Source organism: Ictalurus punctatus, chromosome 28, assembly GCF_001660625.3.
Source record: "Ictalurus punctatus breed USDA103 chromosome 28, Coco_2.0, whole genome shotgun sequence".
Lineage (NCBI taxonomy): Eukaryota > Metazoa > Chordata > Actinopteri > Siluriformes > Ictaluridae > Ictalurus > Ictalurus punctatus.
This window is the reverse complement of record NC_030443.2, coordinates 17,440,173-17,464,957: the sequence shown is the minus strand read 5'-3', so window position 1 is coordinate 17,464,957 and position 24,785 is coordinate 17,440,173. Positions and strand designations below refer to the sequence as shown.

General features: G+C 43.8%; 1 protein-coding gene across 1 annotated transcript in view; it reads right to left on the bottom strand.

Annotated features, from left to right (window-relative positions):
* Nucleotides 1-18,953, bottom strand: part of rgs3a (regulator of G protein signaling 3a) — a 126,122-nt gene extending 107,169 nt beyond the window's left edge. The window contains exons 1-3 of the mRNA XM_053676999.1: nt 17,858-18,953; nt 1,602-1,683; nt 1,259-1,364 (exon numbers count right to left, since the gene is read on the bottom strand). Of these exons, the coding sequence (XP_053532974.1) occupies nt 1,259-1,364; nt 1,602-1,683; nt 17,858-17,980 (311 nt within the window). The 5' untranslated portion in view covers nt 17,981-18,953. The remainder of the gene's footprint in view (nt 1-1,258; nt 1,365-1,601; nt 1,684-17,857) is intronic.
* Between the last annotated feature and the right edge of the window lie 5,832 nt (nt 18,954-24,785).

Here is a 24,785-nt window from a genome sequence, read left to right as displayed (position 1 = left end):
ATCCCAGGTTCTAATACGTTGTCGTTTCTATAGCAACAAAGCACGAATCCGTGGGAAACTGTATGACTGTATGACAATCATCATCGAGTTACAAATAGACATGGTGAAGGAGATGTTTATTTCAGAAGGAGTGGGAGGAGTCTCCAGGGTCAGCCATTTTGGACGATCAGATGTAAAGACGTCATTTGAAGGTTTGCGCTTTTAGAAGGAAATGTAACTATAAACGGATAAAAAACTACAGCATGTCGTTCTTTAATAAGTCAAACTAACTGTATAAGAGGAATAAAACACTTCAGGACATGCTGCTAAAGTAAAGTAATTACATTAGGCTGCATCCGACTTCCCCGTCGTTGATTATTTCCCTGTAACTGCACCCCCCCCCCCCCCCCCCCCCCCCACGTGTTTTATTCTTCTCATATCCGTCATCTCCTCGTAATTCGATTTCTCACCGTTCCTTTTATTTGTTTCAGGAGCAGACGGGACTAGAAAAGAAAGAGAAGAAAGCAAGCAGACAGGAGTGACTCATGGAGTTTGACGATGATTCGAAGCGGCTCTTGCGTTTGCCCCGAACCGTCGGTGAACCTCCGCGCCTTAGATTTGAAGTTCTGGATCATAAAGCATGATCGACAGCTGAGATAATCCCGCCAGAGCGTCCGAATAAAGAACAGGTAAAAAAGATAAACGTGTCTGTACATTGATGTCGGCGGTACTGCAGGGATAAAGAAGATGAACCACTCTATCAGCGAGAAATATTACACCGCTCGAAAGGTTTACTGAATTATGGGACATTGCGTGCGCCCCGAATCTGCTTTTGTTCTGCGTTAATGAATCTTCCTCGCGGACCAAAATAGACGGCGGTGCAGGAGCTCGATATTAAACACGCGCACGATCCAAAACACGTGAAATTCAAGCGATCCGTGCACTACTTCTAACCTGAACGTCAATATCGCGACAGCGTTTCCCATCATTCCACACTCCTGGTTGGCATCATACAGTAGAGAATATTCAACACCTGGATTAGTGGTTAGCACGGTTGCCTCGCACCTCCAGGGTTGGGGGTTTGAATTTCTCCCTGTGTTTCGGGGGTTTCCTCCGGGTACTCCGGTTTCCTCACCCAGTCCAAAGACATGCGTCGCAGGCTGATTGGCGTGTCTAAAGTGTCCGTAGCGTGTGAATTTGTGTATGCGCCATCCAGGGTGTCCCCCGCCTTGTGCACACAGAGTTCCCTGGGATCACACAAAGGTGTGAGCTGTAGTACCTGATGGCATGGGCGAGATCCGCACACTTCCACTGCTCCACAGACTGACCATTCAACTGCAGCACCGTGTCCAGCTGCCTGAGGCCAGCCAGATCTGCAGGACCACCTGAATACACACACACACACACACACACACACACACACACACACACAAAATAAAACTTTATGAGATATAGATCTATAGACTAACGTGTGCACCTACACACTGTCTCTAAACCTCTGCATTACAGATATATACTGTACACTCTGAGACTGCATGAGTGGGTTTGACACTGTGTGTGTGTGTGTGTGTGTGTGTGTGTGTGTGTGTGTGTGTGTGTGTGTGGAGCAATGAGGTCCTTGCCTGGATCGACAGCTTGTACTCGTATGGGTGAGTCGGAGCAGATGGTGAACCCATAGCCATCCTTTCCTCGAGGGATGGTCACCTAGACCCCACACACACACACACACACACACACACACACACGTTATGAATATGCAGTACTGCCACCTCTTTTGTTTTGTTACACTTAAAAGACACACACACTTCACCTATAACTATCATAAAAAATTGCAAACACAATACACACGATACACACATTACACTGAGCCACAAGATTCAGCTTCTGTTGCATAAGCCATAATCATATGCCTCCCACACACACACACACACACACACACACACACACAAACACACACATACATAAAAGAAAGGAGTGGGACAGAGGAAAGTAGTTTAAATCATGTCGAGGGTTGTGTTCGTTCTTCATTTGTTTGTTTCATACTTCTATTCTGTAAAACATTCCAATGAATTCTATAAAGTCTTATTGGACGAGAAACTTAATATATGCGTAAAATCTGTGTGAACGCTGCGCACGTCAGAGGAAAGTGCGAATACGCAAAAACACGCATCACTTGAAACTATACACTTGATATTATATACATTATATACATTCTTCAAGAAAATTTAGACACACCTCTACACAGCTCTACACATTGCGACACATCTCACCACACCTCTACACATCTCCACACATCTCTACACACCTCAACACACCTCAACACACCTGTACACACCTCAACACACCTCAACACACCTGTACACACCTCACCACACCTTTACACATCTCCACACATCTCACCACACCTCCACACATCTCCACACACCTCAACACACCTGTACACACCTCACCACACCTCTACACATCTCCACACATCTCTACACACCTCAACACACCTCAACACACCTGTACACACCTCAACACACCTCAACACACCTGTACACACCTCACCACACCTTTACACATCTCCACACACCTCAACACACCTGTACACACCTCAGCACACTTCTACACACCTCTACACATCTCCACACACCTCAACACACCTCAACACACCTGTACACACCTGTACACACCTGTACACACCTCAACACACTTCTACACACCTCAACACACCTGTACACACCTCACCACACCTTTACACATCTCCACACACCTCAACACACCTCAACACACCTGTACACACCTGTACACACCTGTACACACCTCAACACACTTCTACACACCTCAACACACCTGTACACACCTGTACACACCTCAGCACACCTCAACACACCTGTACACAACTGTACACACCTCAGCACACCTCAACACACCTGTATACACCTGTACACACCTCAGCACACCTCAACACACCTGTACACACCTGTACACACCTGTACACACCTCAACACACTTCTACACACCTCAACACACCTGTACACACCTGTACACACCTCAACACACCTCAACACACCTGTACACACCTGTACACACCTCAGCACACCTCAACACACCTGTACACACCTGTACACACCTGTACACACCTCAACACACTTCTACACACCTCAACATACCTCTACACACCTGTACACACCTCAGCACACCTCTACACACCTCTACACATCTCCACACACCTCTACACATCTCACCACACCTCTATACATCTCTACACACCTCTACACATCTCTACACATCTCCACACACCTCTACACATCTCACCACACCTCTACACACCTCTACACATCTCTACACACCTCTACACATCTCTACACATCTCTACACATCTCTACACATCTCTACACATCTCTACACACCTCTACACATCTCTACACATCTCTACACACCTCTACACATCTCACCACACCTCTATACATCTCTACACACCTCTACACAGCTCTACACATCTCCACACACCTCTACACATCTCACCACACCTCTACACACCTCTACACATCTCTACACACCTCTACACATCTCTACACATCTCTACACACCTCTACACATCTCACCACACCTCTATACATCTCTACACACCTCTACACATCTCTACACACCTCTACACATCTCTGCACACCTCTCCACACCTCTACACATCTCTACACACCTCTACACATCTCTACACATCTCTCCACATCTCTACACACCTCACCATATCTCTACACCTCTTTACACACCTCTACACAACTCACCACACCTCTATACATCTCACCACACCTCTACACGTCTCTACACACCTCTACACATCTCTGCACACCTCTCCACAGCTCTACACATCTCTACACATCTCTACACACCTCACCATATCTCTACACACCTTTACACACCTGTACACACCTGTACACACCTCTACACCTCTCTACACACCTCTACACCTCTCTACACATCTCTACACACCTCTACACATCTCTACACACCTCTCCACACCTCTCCACACCTCACCACACCTCTACACACCTCACCACGTCTCACCACATCTCTACACCTCTCTACACACATCACCAGAAACAAACATCATCCATATAAGTCTTTACTTTGTTTTAGCATTTTGCTTTTAAAATTTTGAATTTTGCTACAAACCTTATTATAAAATGAAGCTATACTCATGGTCTTAAAAAACTACATTAATACTTACTCCTGGAAAGTTCTTTGTATTCAGAACTGAGTTACAGACCAGCTTAAATGGATTTCCTTGGCTCGTTATTCAGATTATTCTAATCACCTGGCTGTAGTCCACGCCTCCGAGCTCTTATTCAAGTAGAGATCTGGATGGCTGTCGATAACCATACACAGCTCCAGCAGAGCAGCAGAAATGAATAAATGTAAGACTGTGTGTCTATTTAGAGATATGTTTGTGTCAGCATGCTGTGTCATGTTGGCGTGTAAACAAATACTGTAATATTTCATATAAGACTATAAAAATCACTTTTCCATTCTTCCATTTTATACTCTATGTCAATCACTATGGGGGGAAAAATATTCTGGTCCAGAAAATACACTACACACAAACAATCACACACACACACACACACACACACAAAGAGAGTCAGGAAGACGAGAGACTCGCATGGAAATCTGATGAGGAAATGAGTACACACACACACACACACACACACACACACATGTACATATATTCAAATAATGTCATGATGAGTGCCAAAACTAACAGTGCGCCTCAATACAAGTGAATCATTTCCAGCTGATCTGCTGAGCTGGGACATTGTTTTAAAACACTGCAGAAAAGCGAGCCATTATGTAAGATTTGAAAAAAAAAAAAAAAAAAAAAAAGAGTTTGTGCTCTGCAGAGCGCAATATTAACTGATTTTAATATCACGACAGCGCTGTCGAACTCTGCATTCTGATTGGTCAGGAGGTGTTGATATTTAGCTTTATAGTATGAACGTGACTTGCTGTGGTGTGAGAGGAATAAATCACTTCAGGATGTGCTGTTAAAGGAAAATAATCGGCTTCTGGGTATTATCAGCGATATTACCCGCTTCATCACACCAACCTGACGTCGATTATTCTCCTACAACGACACAACACGGAGTGGATACTGCCTCTAGTATATATACGGTATAGACGTGTGTGCAACCAGGTAGACATTTAATGGAATGACAGATTAAAGAGATCAGTGTGTGTGTGTGTGTGTGTGTGTGTGTCTGAGATTAACCAACCCAGAGACAATCCACTGCTCTGTCTGACAGATGGGTTGGAAGATGAAACAAAGGATGGAGGGAGAAACAAATGAGAAAGAACGAGGTAACAAGGTATGTTTACAGTTTGAGACAGACGGAGTGGGGTAGGAGAAAGGTTATAGAAATGTCAGGAGGACAACAGAGAAATAATAACAGGGAAAGAGCAAAGAGCAAGAGAAAAAAAAAAGGAAGAGGCAGATGAGTTATGGGAAAGGATCCTAAAGGAGAGAGAGAGAGAGAGAGAGAGAGAGAGAGAGAGAGAGAGAGATTATCTTGTGATGCACAGGAAGTAGATGGAGGGAATTAAACAAGGATCCGTCATAAATATCTCTCACTCTCTCTCTCTCTCTCTCTCTCTCTCTCTCTCTCTCACACACACACACACACACACACACACACACACACACACACACACACCACAGCTGCTGCTTCAGCTTTGGGTTCATTAATGTCATCATGCATGTAAAGAGCAAGTTTCTAACAGATTTTCTTTCCTCCATTTTATATTGACAAGACACACAGCTATATTTAAGGAATAAAACACTCCGGGACATGCAGGAATAGGAAAATAATCAGCGGCGACATGGTGTGAAGCAGTGGAATACCCAAACAGTGGATTCCTTTCATATTCGGAAGAGTTTTATTCCTCTTATACCACAGCAATCTGCCGACCATGTTTATTTATTTATTTATTTATTTATTAAACAAAGATATGTACTTCGTATCCGTTTATAGTTACATTTAACGTCGTGCAGCTTCCGAGAGACATGTCGGTTCCTGAAGACTCTGATACTGGAGACTCCTTCCGGAAATATCAAATAAACGTCTCCTTACAGAAAACTTCGTGATATTTTTGACGTCGTTACTAGAGAAACGGTAACGTATTAGAAGGAGAGCATTAATGCTGGGTAAACCTGTGATTTGCAGCTGTGCTGCTGGAGGAGTTCGAAAAGTAATCCACGGCTTCTGACCAATCAGAATCGAGCGTTCGACAGAGCTGGGGTATGAGAGTGTGGAGTAACTGAGTCATGGTTGTTCGAACTTTAAAAAAAGAAAAAGAAAGAAAAAAGAAATAGCACTGTGTTTCGTATGGTGAGGCAAACCCAGGAGAGGTTTATGCTTCACTGGGCAGGTACATACACACACACACACACACACACACACACACACACACACACACACACACAGCCAGGTTCACTCATGCCTGATGCTCAAATTAAGGCCAGTCATGGAGATCATAGAGTACATACACAGTATGAGGCAGTATGAGTGCCATAGTGTGTCAACACAAGACTAAATAAGTGTGTTATAGAGTGTTATAGCACGCTACAGAGTGTTATAGAGTGTTATAGTCTGTTATACAGTGTTATAGCATGCTATAGAGTGTTATAGAGTGTTATAGCATGCTGTAGAGTGTTATAGAGTGTTATAGAGTGTTATAGCATGTTATAGAGTGTTATAGCATGCTATAGAGTGTTATAGCATGTGATAGAGTGTTATAGAGTGTTATAGCATGCTATAGTGTGTTATCCAGTGTTATAGCATGTGATAGAGTGTTATAGAGTGTTATAGCATGTGATAGAGTGTTATACAGTGTTATAGCATGCTATAGTGTGTTATCCAGTGTTATAGCATGTGATAGAGTGTTATAGAGTGTTATAGCCTGTTATACAGTGTTATAGCATGCTATAGTGTGTTATCCAGTGTTATAGCATGTTATAGTGTGTTATACAGTGTTATAGCATGCTAAAGAGTGTTATAGAGTGTTATAGCATGTTATAGCCTGTTATACAGTGTTATAGCATGCTAAAGAGTGTTATAGAGTGTTATAGCATGTTATAGTGTGTTATACAGTATTATACCATGCTAAAGAGTGTTATAGAGTGTTATAGCATGTTATACAGTGTTATACCATGCTAAAGAGTGTTATATAGTGTTATAGCATGTTATAGCCTGTTATACAGTGTTATAGAGTGAGAAATAAAGCACTGGTTAAATCCTACAATAACTCAGTGTGGTTGTACGGATCGATAAATCCATCATAGGAAGCAGTGGTGGTGCTGGTGTGTGTGTGTGTGTGTGTGTGTGTGTGTGAGTGTGTGTGTGTGTGTGTGTGTGTTTAAGTAGGTGGATCTGTATTTCTCACTCTCTCTTACATGCTTCTGCATAAATCATTCTGGGTTTTTTTTAACTAATTTTCCTCATCTTTCTCTCTCTCTCGCTCTCTCTCGCTCTCTCGCTCTCGCTCTCGCTCTCTCTCGCTCTCTCTCGCTCTCTCGCTCTCCCTTATCGATTTTGTGGTCTGTGAATCTCACTACAGCACACACTCAAACTATGCGATCGAGCTCATATAGCAGCTTCTTTCTCTCTATTCATCACTAACGTGTGCCGTTCTGTCGCATTCATTCTTCCATTCGCAGGAATCACCCGTTAAGATGACACGTGAGATGTTAAACAATAAATCTTTTGTAAGGAATAGCATGCGACAGACCATGCTGTTGTACAAAAATAATCCACGCCGATGCGATGTGATTTGCCGTAGTTTACGATGTTTCATTTATTAATGAACATCACATCAGGCTTTTAACGGTTCAGTTGTGGAACGTCCACAAGTTAGTTCCAGTTCTCACTTATGTAATAGCTGTGATAAACAGCCATTCACTCACCCGTCTCTCTCTCGCTCTCTCTCTCTCTCTCTCTCTCTGTTAAACTGTTAAACATGTAACCGGAAAACTGGAAAACATAAAGTCCTGTACAAAGCACTGACACTGGAGACTCATTCCGTAAATATCACACAATCGTGTCCTGACGAAACACATTAACGATTATAAGTCGTTCTTTCTTAAATACACTTTTTTTTTTTTTTTTTTACTAAATCCGTTCATCTGAAGCGTCCGCATGAGCCGTTACTATAGAAACGATAACGTATTAGAACCAGCGCATTGATATAAATCGTTCACGTTACAGCCAGGACTACAAAAATAACACGCACCTTCTGACCAATCAGAATTCGCGTCAGTTACAGACAGAATACATTGTCAGATATCTGTCTCTCGGTCCATGCTATCGAGTCTGTCTCTCTCTCCGCCTGTCTGTCGGTTGGTCTATATTTCAAAATTGCCTCGAAGCGCTTAGCTTGCACGGCTGATAAAACACGCGGCGATTTTACTACAGCTACATATTCCTCAATCCGTCTGTCTGTCTGTCTGTCTGTCTGTCGCTCTCTCTATCTGTCTATCTATCTGTCTCTCGATGATGCATATTTCATCTGTCTTTGTCTTTTTTGTCTGTCTGTCTGTCTGTCTGTCTGTCTGTCTGCTTGTCACACTGTCACCTCCGTGTAGCATTTTTCTTACACAACTCAAGGACTTCTTGTTCAAAACAAAACTATGCTGCAATTTTTTTTTTCAAGCGTCCGCCACACTGTACACCTTATCTATCTGTCTGTCTGCATGTCTCTCTTCCTCTCTTTCTCTCTCTCATCTTATGTATATTTCTTTCTATCTATCCACCTAGGTCTCTTTTTCTGTCTGTATCTGCATTTCTATCTATCTACCCGTCCGCCTGTGTGACTATCCATTTCACTCCCTCTCTGTCTGTTGCGTGTCTGTTTCTGCCGGTGTCTATCACTCGCTCTGTCAGTCTCTCTCTGTCGCTCTGTCATTCTCCCTGTATCTCTCTCCGTCTCTCTCTCTCTCTCTCTGTACACTGACCTGAGGTAGCGAGCAGCCGACGCAGACTCTACACAGCCCGTGGATGGTGTGCAGCATCGCTCACACAGTGTCGGACCTCAGCCGTGTGTCTCAGAGGACGAGGCGAGACCGGCGTTCCGATCGGCAGCTCCGGCTACACTGAGCTTGGCCACAGTGCTCGTGCGAGCCCAGTTTGGGAAAAGAATAGCAGGAAGTGGCCTCTACACTACATACACACACACGAAACCATCAAGGCTGCCCTCAAGCCCTATCCAGACAACACGCCTACGCTCGTTAGGCGAACGAAGCACTTTCCCGTCACTCTTTGGGCCACTCTGTTATCTCCCATTGTTCTGCAAAAGATTCAATAGGTATTTTAGTATTCCTAATTCTCTAGCGGGTCGCTTTTAGCACTTGCAAAATAAAAAAACAAGTGGTCCATCATAAGCAAAAACACTGCGTGGAGGTAATATAATGAAGCTGGTGGGAATTACTGACGTAGAGCTGCGTTCGGAGGCGGACGTCGCATCGGTATTTATGCTGGGAAAGTTCTGCGTATTCAGAGTCAGGTTACGCACCTGCTCGACTCCATTTCCTGAGCTCCCGGTTAGAGCATCATTCTTCCGGTTATTCAAATTCTTGAGTAATGTTAAGTGTTTGAGAGTTGCTTTATTTATTATTTTCAACGACAACCATGACTATACATTTTCATACTGTGTTTCATGTTGAAACAGACTATTCCTACTGTTTCACATTATTCAGAGTCAGCTGATGATGTGATCATATGCTGGGAAAGTGACACGTCTTCGGGGTCGGGTTACGCCCCCGAGCTGTTCACTGGAAGTCGCTTGTTCTTCACAGATCAACCTGACAAAACATGACGTTTACGGGATTCGTATCGAGGTTACATCAAAATGTCTGCCCGTTCTGATGGATTTAATACTCCTAGGACTTAAATGGACTTCAAAAGTTCAGCTCAAGTGCAAAATGACTGATACATGCCAAACTTTAGCTCACAATTCCGTAGGTCTACATACAGATGTGCGTTATCTCCTCGGAACCCGTCTCCGAATACGGCCCTTATTGACCGCGTGACATTAACATTTAATAAACACGTCGAATTTCGAACGAACAGGCGATTAAATCATCTGCAAGCGTATCGCCTTCCGAGTTGCTTTATTATGAATTTGGACAGAGAGAACTCTATGAAGAAATGTATAGACGGTAACATTGTGGAAGAAGTGAGCAGAATGTAGCTCCTAGATTTAAGATTTAACCCCCTTCCTTCCGGTTTTCCTCCAGAGCCGCACCTCTAAAACCTACGTATAAGTAAGCGCTCGGTCTGCTATAGAGATTTCTGAAACATCAGGCAACACAATTGACTGGAAAGTAGAGACATTTCCTCGACTAGATCGACCGAACGTTGGTCATGTGTTGTTGTTGTTGTTGTTGTTGCTCGTTTTGACAGAGCCCCGGGTTCCACAGACACCACAGCGTCTCCTCTGAACAGATATTTCATTTCCTTTTAATCAGTATGATCTAAAACCCCTGATGAAATACCCCGGATCGTCCCTCGCAGGAAGACGTGGTTCATGTTCCGCCAATCACGTCGTAATTATGCCAAAAATGCGTGTGTCTTTATTTGTATCCACATTCTCAGTGGATCACCTGCTGAACTGGCAACGTCCCATTCGTGCGATCATCAAGCATTCAAACGAGATCTAGACAGTTTGCATTTTAGCGGCGGAATATTCCAGAAACGGTGAAGTGTCCAGGACCGATCTCTCATCGAACAACAATTCGAACTTCTCTTAGAACTCTGGCAGAATATGACACAGTCCCACATCTTTGTCAGTTCTCTTTTCCTTTCTGTCCCTCTATTCTCCTCTGTTCATACTTGCTGTGTACAGAAGCTCAGAAGCCTCCACACACACACACACACACACACACTTCTCATCCAGCCTTGTGTTTGACAGCCAGACTCACAAAGGAAGAGTCTCACAAGCCGACTTCAAACACAGAGTGCGACCTGGAAACCGTCAGCCCTCTGGAGCCGGTTCGCCGCTCTCACAGAGCGACTCACTTTAAAACAAGCAAAATGCTGTGATCTTATTGACACGGGAAAACGGTGAACGCCGAGTTTCCGCAGAGGCGAAGATGCAGATATACATGCGGAGCGTTTGCAATATTCATGGACGTCTGCCTAGAACTATTTACTCAGCAACAAGATCACAGGGGCAAGAACCACTCCGAACCTGAACTCTGGATCAACAACATACTGAATCCATTACGACGTTGTTGTTGTTGTTGTTGTTGTTGTCGTCGTCGTCGTCGTCATGCGACATGACATTTACATTTTTAGCGTCTAAACCGCAAAGTTTTTTGCACGCAAAGCTTTCTACACTTAAAACGCTTAAAAACTAGCATACATGCAATATTTAAGCGGCCGGCATCTCGCAAGAGCATGTTTTTCTATCTCATGCATACTTTAAACTCTTTCGTTCGCACGGATATTCTTTATTTATGAAGAAAATGTGTAATAATAATAATACTTGAGGAAGTTAGTGAGATAACTATTCGGAGAAACCACACAGACAGTGCCAAGGGTTTGGGTTTTTTTTTTTTTTGGGGGGGGGGGGGGTTGAACACCTGGCGTTTCTCGTGTTTTACACCAAAGTGCTGTTGAATTCTCGATTCTGATTGGTCGAGTAATGTTCTATAACAGGAAGCGTCCTGTAACGGGACTAATAATAACCAAATGAAAAATCGTACAGTCGTTGATATTTCTGTAGGGAGACTTCGCATGATTTCACGTTTAAGGAAAGGAGTCTCCAGTGTCAGTGGTTTATAACAAGGATTATCCATCCATCCATCCATCCATCCATCTTCTATACCGCTTTATCCTTTTCAGGGTCACGGGGAACCTGGAGACTATCCCAGGGAGCATGGAGCACGAGGCGGGGTACATCCTGGACAGGGTGCCAATACATCACAGGGCACGATCACATACACACTCACACACCCATTCATACACTACGGACACGTTGGACACGCATGTCTTTGGACTGGAGGAGGAAACCGGAGTACCCGGAGGAAACCCCGCAGCACGGGGAGAACATGCAAACTCCACACACACAGGGCCACGGTGGGAATCTGACCCCCGACCCTGGAGGCGTGAGGCGTCAGGCGTGCTAACCACTAAGCCACTGCGCGCCCAACAAGGATTATTACTTTTTTATTATTTTCCATGACAGTTTCTCTGTAAACGGATTAGCTGCATAGTTTTTATCGTCTATCTTCCAGAGACAGAGAGAAAGAGAGAGAGAGAGAGAGAGAGAGAGAGAGAGAGAGAGAGGCTGGTGAGGGAACAACTGTTTACAGCTGCTTTAATGGATGTGATAACAGGAACAGGAACATTAAATGCGCCTAAAAATGTCACTGTCTTTAATTTTTTTGTTTTCTTATGTAATTGTTAATCAAATTGCTGCGGTATGCTGTAAGAGGAATAAATCACTTCAGGGTGTGCTGTAATACTTCACTACATTATTGATTATTTTCCTATAACTGCACATCCTGAAGTCTATTCGTTCTTATATATTAAAACGACAACATTACATCAGCACCCAACGAAAACCGTGTTTTTTCCTGTTCATGAAAACCCACTGAGTGACATCAGACTGGCACCGAACCCTATTCAAGTGCTCTTTTTTTTTTTTCTTCCTTTTTTTATTGTCTATTCATAAAGATTGAGAGAAAAACGAGGGAGGAGGGTGGCCTTTAACGAGCCCCGGCATGAAAGAAGAGCCCTGAAGCTCTCAAAAGCCTGGCAGAAGGAGGGATCGGACACAGCCTTGAGCTCGCCTTTCTTTAGTCGGCCGATCCACAGACCCTTGATTTTGTAGAGCAGAGACCCGGTGAAAAGGAGCGAGTCTATAAAGCTGACCTGAATAGAAGAGCAAATCAAAGCAGAGACAAGTTCCACTTCACTAAACCATGCAAGCTGCCACCGAGAACCATTACAGGCTGACTCATTATAGCGAGGCTGACATTAACATGGAGAAATAGTCATGAATACGCTGCGAATCCAGAATTTAGAAACGTGTTAAGTCCGTCGTTGCCTTGCTTTCAAAATATGACAGCTCGCTAGCGACGCGGAAATCATTAGGTACGTAGCTAGCTACGTGCTAGCTTTGCTAAGTTGCTTTGTGTTAGCATTTTAAAGTGGTTTTTCCTGCGAAAAAAATACTTCAAAAATAAAAATAAAAAAAAAACAGCCAGTTAGCTGGTCATTCATTTCAACTGGTCAGGTTTAATGGTTTTACAGAGGTTATCGACTAACTTACCAGTTAGACACTGGTTCTAACTGGTCATGCTGGTTCTACCCAGTCAGGCTGGTTCTTATAAGTTAGGCAAGTTCTAGCTGGCCAGGATGGTTCTAACTGGTCAGACTGGTTCTAACTGGTCATGCTGGTTCTAACCAGTCTGGCCAGTTCTAACTGGTCAGACTGGGTCAAACTGGTCATGCTGGTTTCTAATGCTTTTGGCAAGTTCTAGCTGGCCAGGATGGTTCTAACTGGTCAGACTGGGTCTAACGGGTCATGCTGGTTCTAATGCTTTTGGCAAGTTCTAGCTGGCCAGGATGGTTCTAACTGGTCAGACTGGTTCTAATGGATCATGCTGGTTCTAATGCTTTTGGCAAGTTCTAGCTGGCCAGGATGGTTCTAACTGGTCAGACTGGGTCTAACTGGTCATGGTTCTAACCAGTCTGGCCAGTTCTAACTGGTCAGACTGGTTCTAACTGGTCATGCTGGTTCTAATGCTTTTGGCAAGTTCTAGCTGGCCAGGATGGTTCTAACTGGTCATGCTGGTTCTAACCAGTCAGACTGATTCTAACTGATCAGGTTTGATGGTTTTAGAGAAATTTTGGAATTTTGGACACATACAGACTGATTGTAATTGGTCAGGCGAGTTCTCACTGGTCCTGCTGGTTCCAACTGGTCAGGCTGTTTCTAACTGGTCCTGCTGGTTCTAACCAGGCAGACTGTTTCTAACTGGTCTCGCTGGTTCTAACCAGGCAGGCTGTTTCTAACTGATCAGGTTTTAGGTTTGATGGTTTTAGAGAAATTTTGGAAATGTGGACACCAGTTACTGGTTGTAACTGGTCAGGATGGTTCTAACTGGTCAGGCTGGTTTTCAGCTGATCGGGTTTGATGGTTTTAAAGGGATTTTGTTCACTGCAGGCTAGTTATAGCTAGTCAGGTTGGTTCTCATTGGTCAGGTGTGATAGTTTTAGAGGGATAACTGTAGGTCAACATTACCAAAGGTGAAAAAAAAAAATAGCGCTTCAGATCTCACCATCTCTGAAATTCTGCCACTTTTGCCTAATATATAGTTAGCTTTTAATACACAGATCTTCCTCCATTTTATGATTAACAGTACAAGAGGAAGATTAAGCTCATTAGAAGGCCAAAAATCAAGATGGACCTTAATCTCATGTGCCAAAAACACGATCTCTAACCATTTCCATCACAAGGTTTGTTTAGCTTTTACGTCTAGTTGCTTACTAATTCATAGCCGTGCACAGTCTCTTGTCACATCTAGAAGAGTGCGTAAGCTGAAATGAACATTGTCATGAGGCCTCTGCTATTAAAATGTCATAACACACCGCTACGGTGTTGTACAGCGAGCGCTTCAAATATTTCAACCACTTTTTCAAGACGCGCTAGTCCAAAACAGAGCAAAAAACAAATCGGCAGTCAGTCGTAGTCAGTGTCAGTCCTTAGACGTGAACTAAGGAATAAAATCCAAGGTTATTGATTTGATTATTAAGAAAAAACAACAACCGGTGTTACGTTGGATTACCTTCCACAACAGCCAATATGACACTCATGCTTAGCGAGATAGCGAAACATGGAGGTGAGCAAAGAGGTTACCGAGAACCTTTTACATACTCGTACTGATGGAGAAGCCCTGACGGTGTATAAAGAAGGAATCACGTTCTTAATCAGTTTGTGGGCGTGACCTTCTAGATTTGAAAGAGTCCGCAACCTTGTACAAGTTTCATTCTTTAAAACGAATAAACTCAAAAAATAAAGTTCTCAACGGAAGGAAACAGGAGAACCCAGAGGGAACCCACATGGACACGGGGAGAACATGCGGAACAGACAGTAGCCGAGCTCTGGATCGAAGCAGATACACTTCATCTTTGAGAACACAATGCTATCTGCTGTTCCACCCGGCCTTAGACGTGACAAACGATCTCTCGGGTAAATCCACATCTCATTTCGAGGCTCGAAAATATGCACTATATATCTCCGCTATGTAAACTGAAACGCTACGAGTCCATGGTGTGTTATTTAATAAAGAAATTATTAAATTGGTGGCGTGACGGTTAAGGCTTTGGGTGACTGATCGGAAGGTCGCGGGGTTCAAGTCCCAGCACTGCCAAGCTGCCCCTGTTGGGCCCTTGACCAAGGCCCTTAACCCTCTCTGCTCCAGGGGGCGCTGTATCATCTCTGACCCTAACACGCTTGGGTATGTGACGAAAAAGATTTTCACTGTGCTGTAATGAACATGTGATTAATAAAGACTCCTCATGATCAAATAGTTTGTTATGCACTTGCGTCTAAGGCCTGGTTCACACTTAACGTTTGACTTTGCATGCAAAAGCGCTGGCAACACAAGCTCACACGCTCGCCTACGTACTTTATGTACGTCTGGGGATTAAAAGCGATGTCCACTAGATGGCGCATCAGAGGTCAAACGTCCACGTCGGGAGTCATAAAACGTTTAGCGACACGCTAACAAGTTCCGTGTCTCTTAATCCCTTCTGCTGTCGTCATGATTGTTGTCATGATCTGCATCTCAAATCGAAAAAAAAACTCTGACCTCACATTCAAAAGTATTTACAAGAAATCTAGAAAATCAAACACGATTCAAACACTAACCATGTTCATACTCAATAACTGTTTGCACAGGATGAGTGCAGCAGCCATCTTGCATACGTATACGGTACACATAGCGAAAAAGCGAGTTATACCCTTGGATTAAGCGGAGCCGATCTCACCTAGGAAGTTCAGACTCAGTCTGTGGCGGTTGAATGGAAACAAAACCAGTGGGGTTTCTCTGACACACTCCCTCACACCAGCACCAAGTGGAGTTAAGAGCTTTAAGTAGGAAGTGAAGTGGAACTGAGGAGAGCGAGCCAAGGGAGACCCTCGGCTCCTGACTCACGCTCCGAGCTTCCATCGTCAGCCCGAACGAGTCTCTGCAGGAAGATCTAAGGACGGAGAGTCTCTAAAGACGATGTGAAACATTTACAACAAAGTAAGCTTCAGAGGGTTTTTCGCTCATTTTGTTTCTCCCTCACACACACACACACACTCACACACATACACACTCTCTCTCTCGCGCTCTCCTCGCAACGAACTCTACAAAAGTTCATGTTCGCATGCTGTGGCATTAGAGCGAGCGACTGAAAAAGCCCATTCATACACAAATTGGAGTTCGTTAATTGCTAAATGAAATCAGCTGTAATCCTGGGAAAGGCCTGAGCTGAGACAAAGCGAGTCGAAGCGTCACTTTTAACCCGCGACGTTAGCTTTATCACGGTGTTCAACTAACAGCTCAGTGGTTCTGGAATAAATCAATAAAAATCCAGAAATGATAAAGGGTTGGACAATATCTTTATTAGTGTATCAATCCTTATAGCAATATCGGCCTCGGCAACGCCGAGTGCAATCTCGTGCGTTTTGAGATAAAAAAATGTAGTAGGAAGGTTCATGATGATCGCTTTGACGCGATCCAAAACAAAACGGATGCGAACGTTCGTTAACCGTGACACTTTATTAATCTGTTACAATTTACCGGGAAATGATGTCATCACCGCTAACGTCAGAGAACTCCTCCTAGTTTTACAGGTCGCGTTATGCAAAGGGAAGTGGATGCAGGTAATCACGCATACGAACAGGTGCCAATAGTTTTGATTGGCTTACTAGCATGCTGTAAAAAAAAAAAATAGCCGGCTAGGTAAGATCATGCATCGCAGAGATGGAGCGTTAATGTCGCCACGACTGGATTGAGTCCGGTTCTACCATGTGACGCCATGAACGACATGCTGTAGATGATCGGTTCAACTTTGTCATTACTTCCTGTTTCGAGTTTGGGGATGGTTGGGAAAGGGTTATTGATATATAAAACCAGACTTTCTGTTGGACTGGGACGCTGTAACGAGCTCAGCTTTGTGGTGCGAGTGTACACGAGTCTCGTGTTGGCCTGCATGGCTAAAAAAAATATATATATAAGGTATTCCGTGCGTGTCTTCGGTGTCGGTACCAAGAGAAAGATCAAGTACAAACACAACTGCGTGTTCGGTCCATGGTTCGGAATGAATTTCACATACCTACAGTATGTGAAAGCAAACCTGTGATTATGAGCCCCGCCCACAAACGAGCCCAGAATTGGTCCGGAGTGTGAACGAGAGTGTGAAAACGGCCTACGTTAATCGTCGTGCTGCTCATTTTTCTATACGTCGGTACGGATCTACGTAGATAATCCTTCATCGCAGGTACTGTATCGTTTCATCGCGAGGTGATAGTGTACAGTGGCACGCCACGCTCCCGTCAGACGAGGTGTGCAGCGGATTTCACACCTAAAGTGTGAAAATGAAATCCGCTTTTGTTTTTTAAAAACAACTTGCCGGTGCACGTAAAACCCGGGATATAACAATACAACATACTGTACATCAGGTGTATTATCTGAAACGTGCACGTTTGAGAGGTAGACAGTGCGAAACTAAGGCCACATCGACATAGAAACACAAACACAGATAAAAACAAAAGGGAAAAGTACATTTAAAAAGATTTTTTTTTTTTTTTTTTTTTTTACATTTATCTTAAAGTGTCCACTTACCGTTAGGCATTGCATTATCTCAGGGCTGGTGGAGTCGGGAGCAGCAGCATGGTTCGCTTGAGCAGCTTCTGAGGGGATAAAGACAAAAGAGTCACGGGCTGAGACTGTACCCTTGGAGAACATCTCTGCATCTGTGCTTTCTTCTTCTTCTTCTTCTTCTTCTTCTTCTTCTTCTCCTCCTCCTCCTCTACACAGACACACATACAAAGTATAAAAACACAAGTTTGTCCACTGAGGTCTTAGTAGCTTTGTAGCGCTCTCAATCTCTCAGTCTTTCTGTCTGAGCAGAAACAGAGGGAATTCCGTGAAGGAAGCGGCGCGGAGAGAGGGAACTCCACTCCTCTTTTCTCTCTTAGTCCATTATCTCCGAGTTTTGCGCGCTCCTGGGCTGTTGCTGTGGAGACAGCGGCTCGGCCCGGCCACAATGTCCTTTTAAGCGTTCCTCATAAAGGGCCGCATTCAGCCTGGGACACAATGCAGCGAGACTCCCTCACACTCCCTACCTCTCTCTCTCTCGCTCTCTCTCTCTCTCTCTCACTCACTCACACACTCCCTCGCTAGCTCTCGCACTCATTATCTCTCTCTCTCATAGACACTTTCTCTCACTCGCTATCTCCAGCACTCTCTCCGTGCTCTCTTTTTCTTTGTGGCTCGTTTGATCCTGAAACTCAAAAGACACGCCGTGCACTTTATTTCTGCACGATTTTTTATTTATTTCATTTTTTTTTGCACCTTTTTCGGGCTTTGTATATATCATCATATTTGAAGATCACGCCCCCTTGGCAATTTCTCATTTCATTAACACTCATTCAACTCCCACGAAAGATGGACGCCAGCCGTCTTTGGCAATCTGCCGTAATGAGGTTCTCTCTCTCTCTCTCTCTCTCTCTCTCTCTGGTACGACTCGGGAGTCGAACACGCTGTAGATGATGTAGCTGGGACAACCGGTGGGAACTTAAAAATTCCACTTTAATCAAAAGTGGAGGGGGGGGAAAGGGACTCCCTGCAGCCTCAGGAGGTGACCTGTGTGGCCGCCATTGTAGAGCCAGGCATAAATCACGGCGATTTAACCGCGAGACACAGAGCAACTGGCAACAGAGCATTACGAGCCAGGCTAACGCCTGCCAAGGAACACCCCTTAGAAAAGACAGAGAGAGAGAGCGAGAGAAGGAGGAATGGAAGAGCAGGGAGAAAGAGTTGAGAAAAGTTGGAGCGCGTCCACTAAGCGCATGCGAACTGGCCATAAAACACTGGAGAGGACAGGAGGAGTGGACACAGTCGCTCTCAGCGGTCACTTCCACTCCCTTCACACCGTGACTCTGTTGTTCTGCCTTTCACAGCAAAACAAACAAAGCCGTGACGGAGAGCCTCGGAGGAAAGAACAGAAAGTGGCGGATTAAAAAGTTATCGCTCCTGCAGCTTTTTTCTATTCGTCCTCGAAATATTCGGAATTTCACACCTCGTCATTTCATCAAAAACACAACTCTGATCAGTCCGTACAGGAGTTATTGTTTATTATTGATTGTTGTGGTTGAAATTGCCGGATTTTGCTCTGGGGGGTTTTTTAAAGGAAAGTTTTTGTGCTTTTTTGTTTGTTTGTTTTTTTGGCCAAAAACTCGGTGAAATCGCAATCGTACAAAATTGTTGTGCGCGGTCTTTCGCGGTGATGTTCGTTGGTAAACGAGGCCTTTTAGCTGTACTCACGATCCACGCACGTGACTCGAAGACGGCTTTGGATGAACGTCTCGGCCCGAACCTGCGGAAAATCTGCAGGGAAGCTCCTCCGAATATCGCGGAATTGGTGAGAAATCACATCCATTTAACGTACGTGTGATCGTTTGAGTAACACGTCACCCCACGTGAAAAGCATGTAAAGATGCATCTCGGTATGCTCTGTCGTGCCCTGGAACACACACGACACCCTGTTGTTAACAAGCGATGAATAAAATCACGTCCTACGTCAGCATGTGCTAATAAATAACTCGTGCGTATAAACAAATCAATAAATGAATCAGGTGGGGGGAGGGGGGGGATCACACGTGAAAACAAATTAATAGCATGTCTGGGGTTTTTTTCTTCTTCTTCAAATCTCATGAAAATAACAACAAATTGTTGTTGTTTTTAAAATGTGGAAATCGATGAATATGTATTGAAAATCATGTGAGAGTATGAATTATTCATTGACCGGTCTGACGACTCCGCTTTACACGTCGGGTTTTTAAAGACTTAAAGGTCCGTTTATTTTCGCTGTTTGAAAACGCCCACTTCCTGTTAAATCATGGCCGTGACTAGCGATGAGGATGAGGATGCTGAGGTCCAGACCTGTCGGTAGGTGCTCGGTAGGTCCAGACCACCAGGTGCTTGGGGGGAGAAAGAAGCCACCACTCACCTGATTTAGTTAAGAAATGTTCACATGCACAGTTATTACTGTAATTACTGTAAGTAGTTGTAAATGGGGTGCGTCTCAATCAGCTCCCTAGTTCAGCCAGTCAGGGCACCGATCAGCGAGGCCGGCCATTTTTAAGGGCTGAATAAATCGCAGAATACTTCCGGTGCACTGGAACTTTCACTCCATAAAGAAATCCCACAATGCACCTCCAAAAACCAGGGAACGTCGATTCTCGTACTGGGAATGGCGTAATATTTTGTGAAGCCTCTCAGCTCGAGAAAAAAATTTAAGTCTGATTCACGACCTAGGGAGCTGATTGAGACGCACCCACGTGTTTTTTTTTTTTTTTTTTCCTAGAAAAATCTATATATATATACAGTGTATAATATACAAACATAATGAACATCTCAGTTTGATCATTTACACACATCAGACAGACGCTGCATTAACCATAAGATAAGAGAGAGAGAAAAAATCGCCGAGTGTGAAAGCTGTGAAAAACAAATTGGAACTGACTCCAATACGCATATTCAACACGAGCTCTGTATCAGGGGAATACGAACACTGCATATGTTTCACACACACACACACACACACACACACACGCACACACACATGCTACACTTGAAGACCCGGCCTTGTTACTGCATTTACACTTTTTAAAACTCTGCCGAATTTCCAGAATTTTCCTGACTGTAATCTTGCGTGTGTGAGTGTGAGGTAAACGCGATTAGGATGCCGGGAAAAACTTTCCCATGTGCGAAAATAAGAAACACGCTGAGATAATTTACTGCTTTAAGCCGTCAGACTGCGACTAATAAGATGAAAATAGCTCTTATTTTAAGACCAGAACAGAACAATTGTGTTTATTTAGTGCACCTACGTGAACACTATTACATTTCACAACATCCAGATGTGGGGGGGGGGGGGGGTGTTGGGGGGGACCAAAACAAAACAAGTTTCTGGGTTACAAAAAGAACAAATGGAGTCAAACAGGACATACTGTATGATGACACTAATCATCCACCAGCACACACACACACACACACACACACACACACACACACATCAGCCTGCACCAGTACTCTGGAAGTCACCAGAAAGGAAAGGTCACGTCTGCATTTCAGACAGCGTCTCCTCCTCTCACCCCATCCCCCCGGAAGGCACAAATACCCTTTCGACTACTACCCAGGCCTACAGTGGTGCATTCTGGGAGTATTCTGGCCTGAGTCACTGACATTATGCCACTTCAGGATTTATCTTATGCAACACTGGAGATCTCTGAACCTGAGATGATCCAGCACTTGACATTTTCACGCACAGTCAACACACATATTTGAACACCCGAGTCAGGATATGAAAGCATTTCACTCAAGGTTAAATAGATTATACACACACACATAGACACCAGGCACATGCACATATATACAGAGAGAGAGAGAGAGAGAGAGAGAGATAGAGAGAGAGAGATAATAGAGACGCATAATAGCATAATAGAGTCTATGCACGTTAAGACTGATCCATCTGTGTATAAAGTTGTGATTAAATCTCTTCTGCAGAGTACGAGGATGCACTTATCTCTCTCTGGGAAGTAGGAAGTATGCTAAACAGCCTCTTAAACACACAGAGCCATGCACTCGCAAATTATGCAAACAGACGAATGACTGAAAATGTACGCTCCAGGCGCAGTAAAGCCGACTATATTTACACACAACCCGAGCGATGTGTGTGTGTGTGTGTGTGTGTGTGTGTGTGTGTGTGAGGCACTGTAAGAAATTGTGCATGTAAGAATACAGTGCTTTGTTTAGTTTAAAAGTGAAACAGTGTACATTGTAAATGACTGTTAATAAGACCAGGTCATTCTGACCTACCCCATCGAGCAAAAATGTCATCTTTTCAGTCATTCAAGTGATTCGCTGACTCATTCGGATTTGTTCCGTTACACGGTCTGATCAGATATACAGTCGGATTTAGACAAACAACAAACTGCTTTTTTGAGTGCTGTGAAATATTCTACTGTACCCAGTGAACGTCTGGAAATCTCCAGCTCGAAGAGAATGAGTCATTCTTCAACTTATTGACTCAGCTAATTCAGTGAATGGGTATGTGTCGGTCGTGAGGGAAAAGGATTCACTGACTCAAACACTGACTCACTGAATAAGAGAGAAGCGAATCTCACTCAGGTCCAAAAGATTCATTGGCTCAAACACTGACTCACTGAACAAGAGAGAAGCGAATATCATTCAGGTCAAAAAGATTCACTGACTCATATACTGACTCACTGAACACAAGAGAAGTGAATCTCATTCAGGTCCAAAAGATTCACTGACTCAATGATAAAGGGAGAAGCGAATCTTATACAGGTCCAAAAGATTCACTGACTCAAACACTGACTCACTGAACAAGAGAGAAGCGAATATCATTAAGGTCCAAAAGATTCACTGACTCAAACACGGACTCAATGAACACAAGAGAAGCGAATCTCATTCAGGTCCAAAAGTTTCACTGACTCACTGAACAAGAGAGAAGCGAATCTCACTCAGGTCCAAAAGATTCACTGACTCAAACACTGACTCACTGAACACAAGAGAAGTGAATCTCATTCAGGTCCAAAAGATTCACTGACTCAAACACTGACTCACTGAACAAGAGAGAAGTGAATCTCAGTCAGGTCCAAAAGATTCACTAACTCAATGAAAAAGGGAGAAGCGTATCTTATTCATGTCCAAAAGAGTCACTGACTCAAACACTGACACACTGAACAAGAGAGAAGCGAATCTCACTCAGGTCCAAAAGACTCACTGACTCAAACACTGACACACTGAACAAGAGAGACGCGAATCTCACTCAGGTCCAAAAGACTCACTGACTCAAACACTGACTCACTGAACAAGACACAAAAGAGGAGCAAACCTCATTCAAGTCCAAACATTTCACTGACACTGATTCACTGTGAATCTCAGTCATGACTGAAAGACGCGATCAACGAATCATTAAACAGCAGAGGAAGGAATCTCTCTCGCTTCTGAAAGGATTTACTGACAATGAATAGCTGAACACAAAAAGCAGGCACGCACACGCACACACACACACACACACACACACACAGTGTGGTGATGACTGCATTGCATGACTGTGTGTGCCGTGTCAGACGCATTATCCAGTGGCCCGTAACACACTGACCAAAATCACGAGTAGGTTACATTCCTCTTTTAGCACATGTAGAGCTGCTGGAGGATTAGAGCTTCTGCTGCAACCATTTAATTCAAACCCCACCGTCGCATAACCACCACAATTCTAAATGATATCTAAATCATCTCTCCATCGCCATTAGACTGCAGTCCAATGTTTCTTCAGTTCCCTGCTCATGACTTACAATACCTGGATTTACTGTTTGAAAAACTCCTAACCGGGGTTTCATCCATCATATATATGACCTCTCATGAAATGTTTAGAGACGCTTTATGAAGAACAATACAAGTTTGGGAGGAAGCACCACACTTCATTGCTGCCTCTGGTGAGTATACGTAGTAGTTAGCTTGTCTTTCCTGCTAATCTAATCTAATCTGACAACTAAACTTGTATTTACGAAGCCAAAGTACAAACAACCAGTTGTCACACTGATTACTCCATTATTTAAATTATGTTTAGTTAGCTTTAGAAGCTCTATATATAGCTAGTACTGTTTCTTATCGGACCTATATAAAAAAAAAAAAACGTCGTGGACAAGCCCCGCCCACAAACAACACACTAAAAGGCGACACGAGTGTGAACGTAAGGTTACGTCACCGCGATAATTGTCTAATCGAAATGAAAAGAAACGTCCGAAGGGTTGCGTTAAAAGTGGAAAGAGAGTCGTCTATGTCCGTCTCTGGACTTATAGGAGCAGCGCCCCCTATTGGCCAATAATGACAAAAAGAGAGAAAACACAAGTTAGAAGAAGGCCTCTTGCTCCAACAGAGTTCTCTAAATCGAGTAATCAACCCCAAGACACTGTGTGTGCTGAAGAAGGAAAGTTTTACTCCGGAATCGATATGCTCTCTGCTCCCGATCTTTCAGATGTCTAGCTCATTCACGACTAGTAGTGCTAATTAGTGCTAATTCCCGACTCTCGCTGGTGCCCTGCCGCACTCGGGGCTATCATTTTAAACATTAAACACGCATACTCTATACTCTATACAGTTCCTGCTGGCAATATAATCCGCATGTGGTGTTTCAAAGATTTAAGTTTGAACATCACTAGACAATAACGCAGTAATAAACGCTCTGATTTATTCATATTTATTTGTTGGAGAGAAAACGTCGGTTGCGCGCCTGTGTAGTAGACAGCAAAACAAACAGTCCGTCTCACAGAGATAGAAACGCACACAATAAAAACATTCTTAAAAACATGCCATGGCCTAGTTCGTGCTGAAGGACAGAGAGAGAGAGAGAGAGAGAGAGAGAGAGAGAGAGAGAGAGAGAGAGAGAGAGAGAGAGAGAAACAGAAGGAGAGAAACAAGGAGACAGAGAGAAAGATAGCGAGAAAGTGGCAGAAAG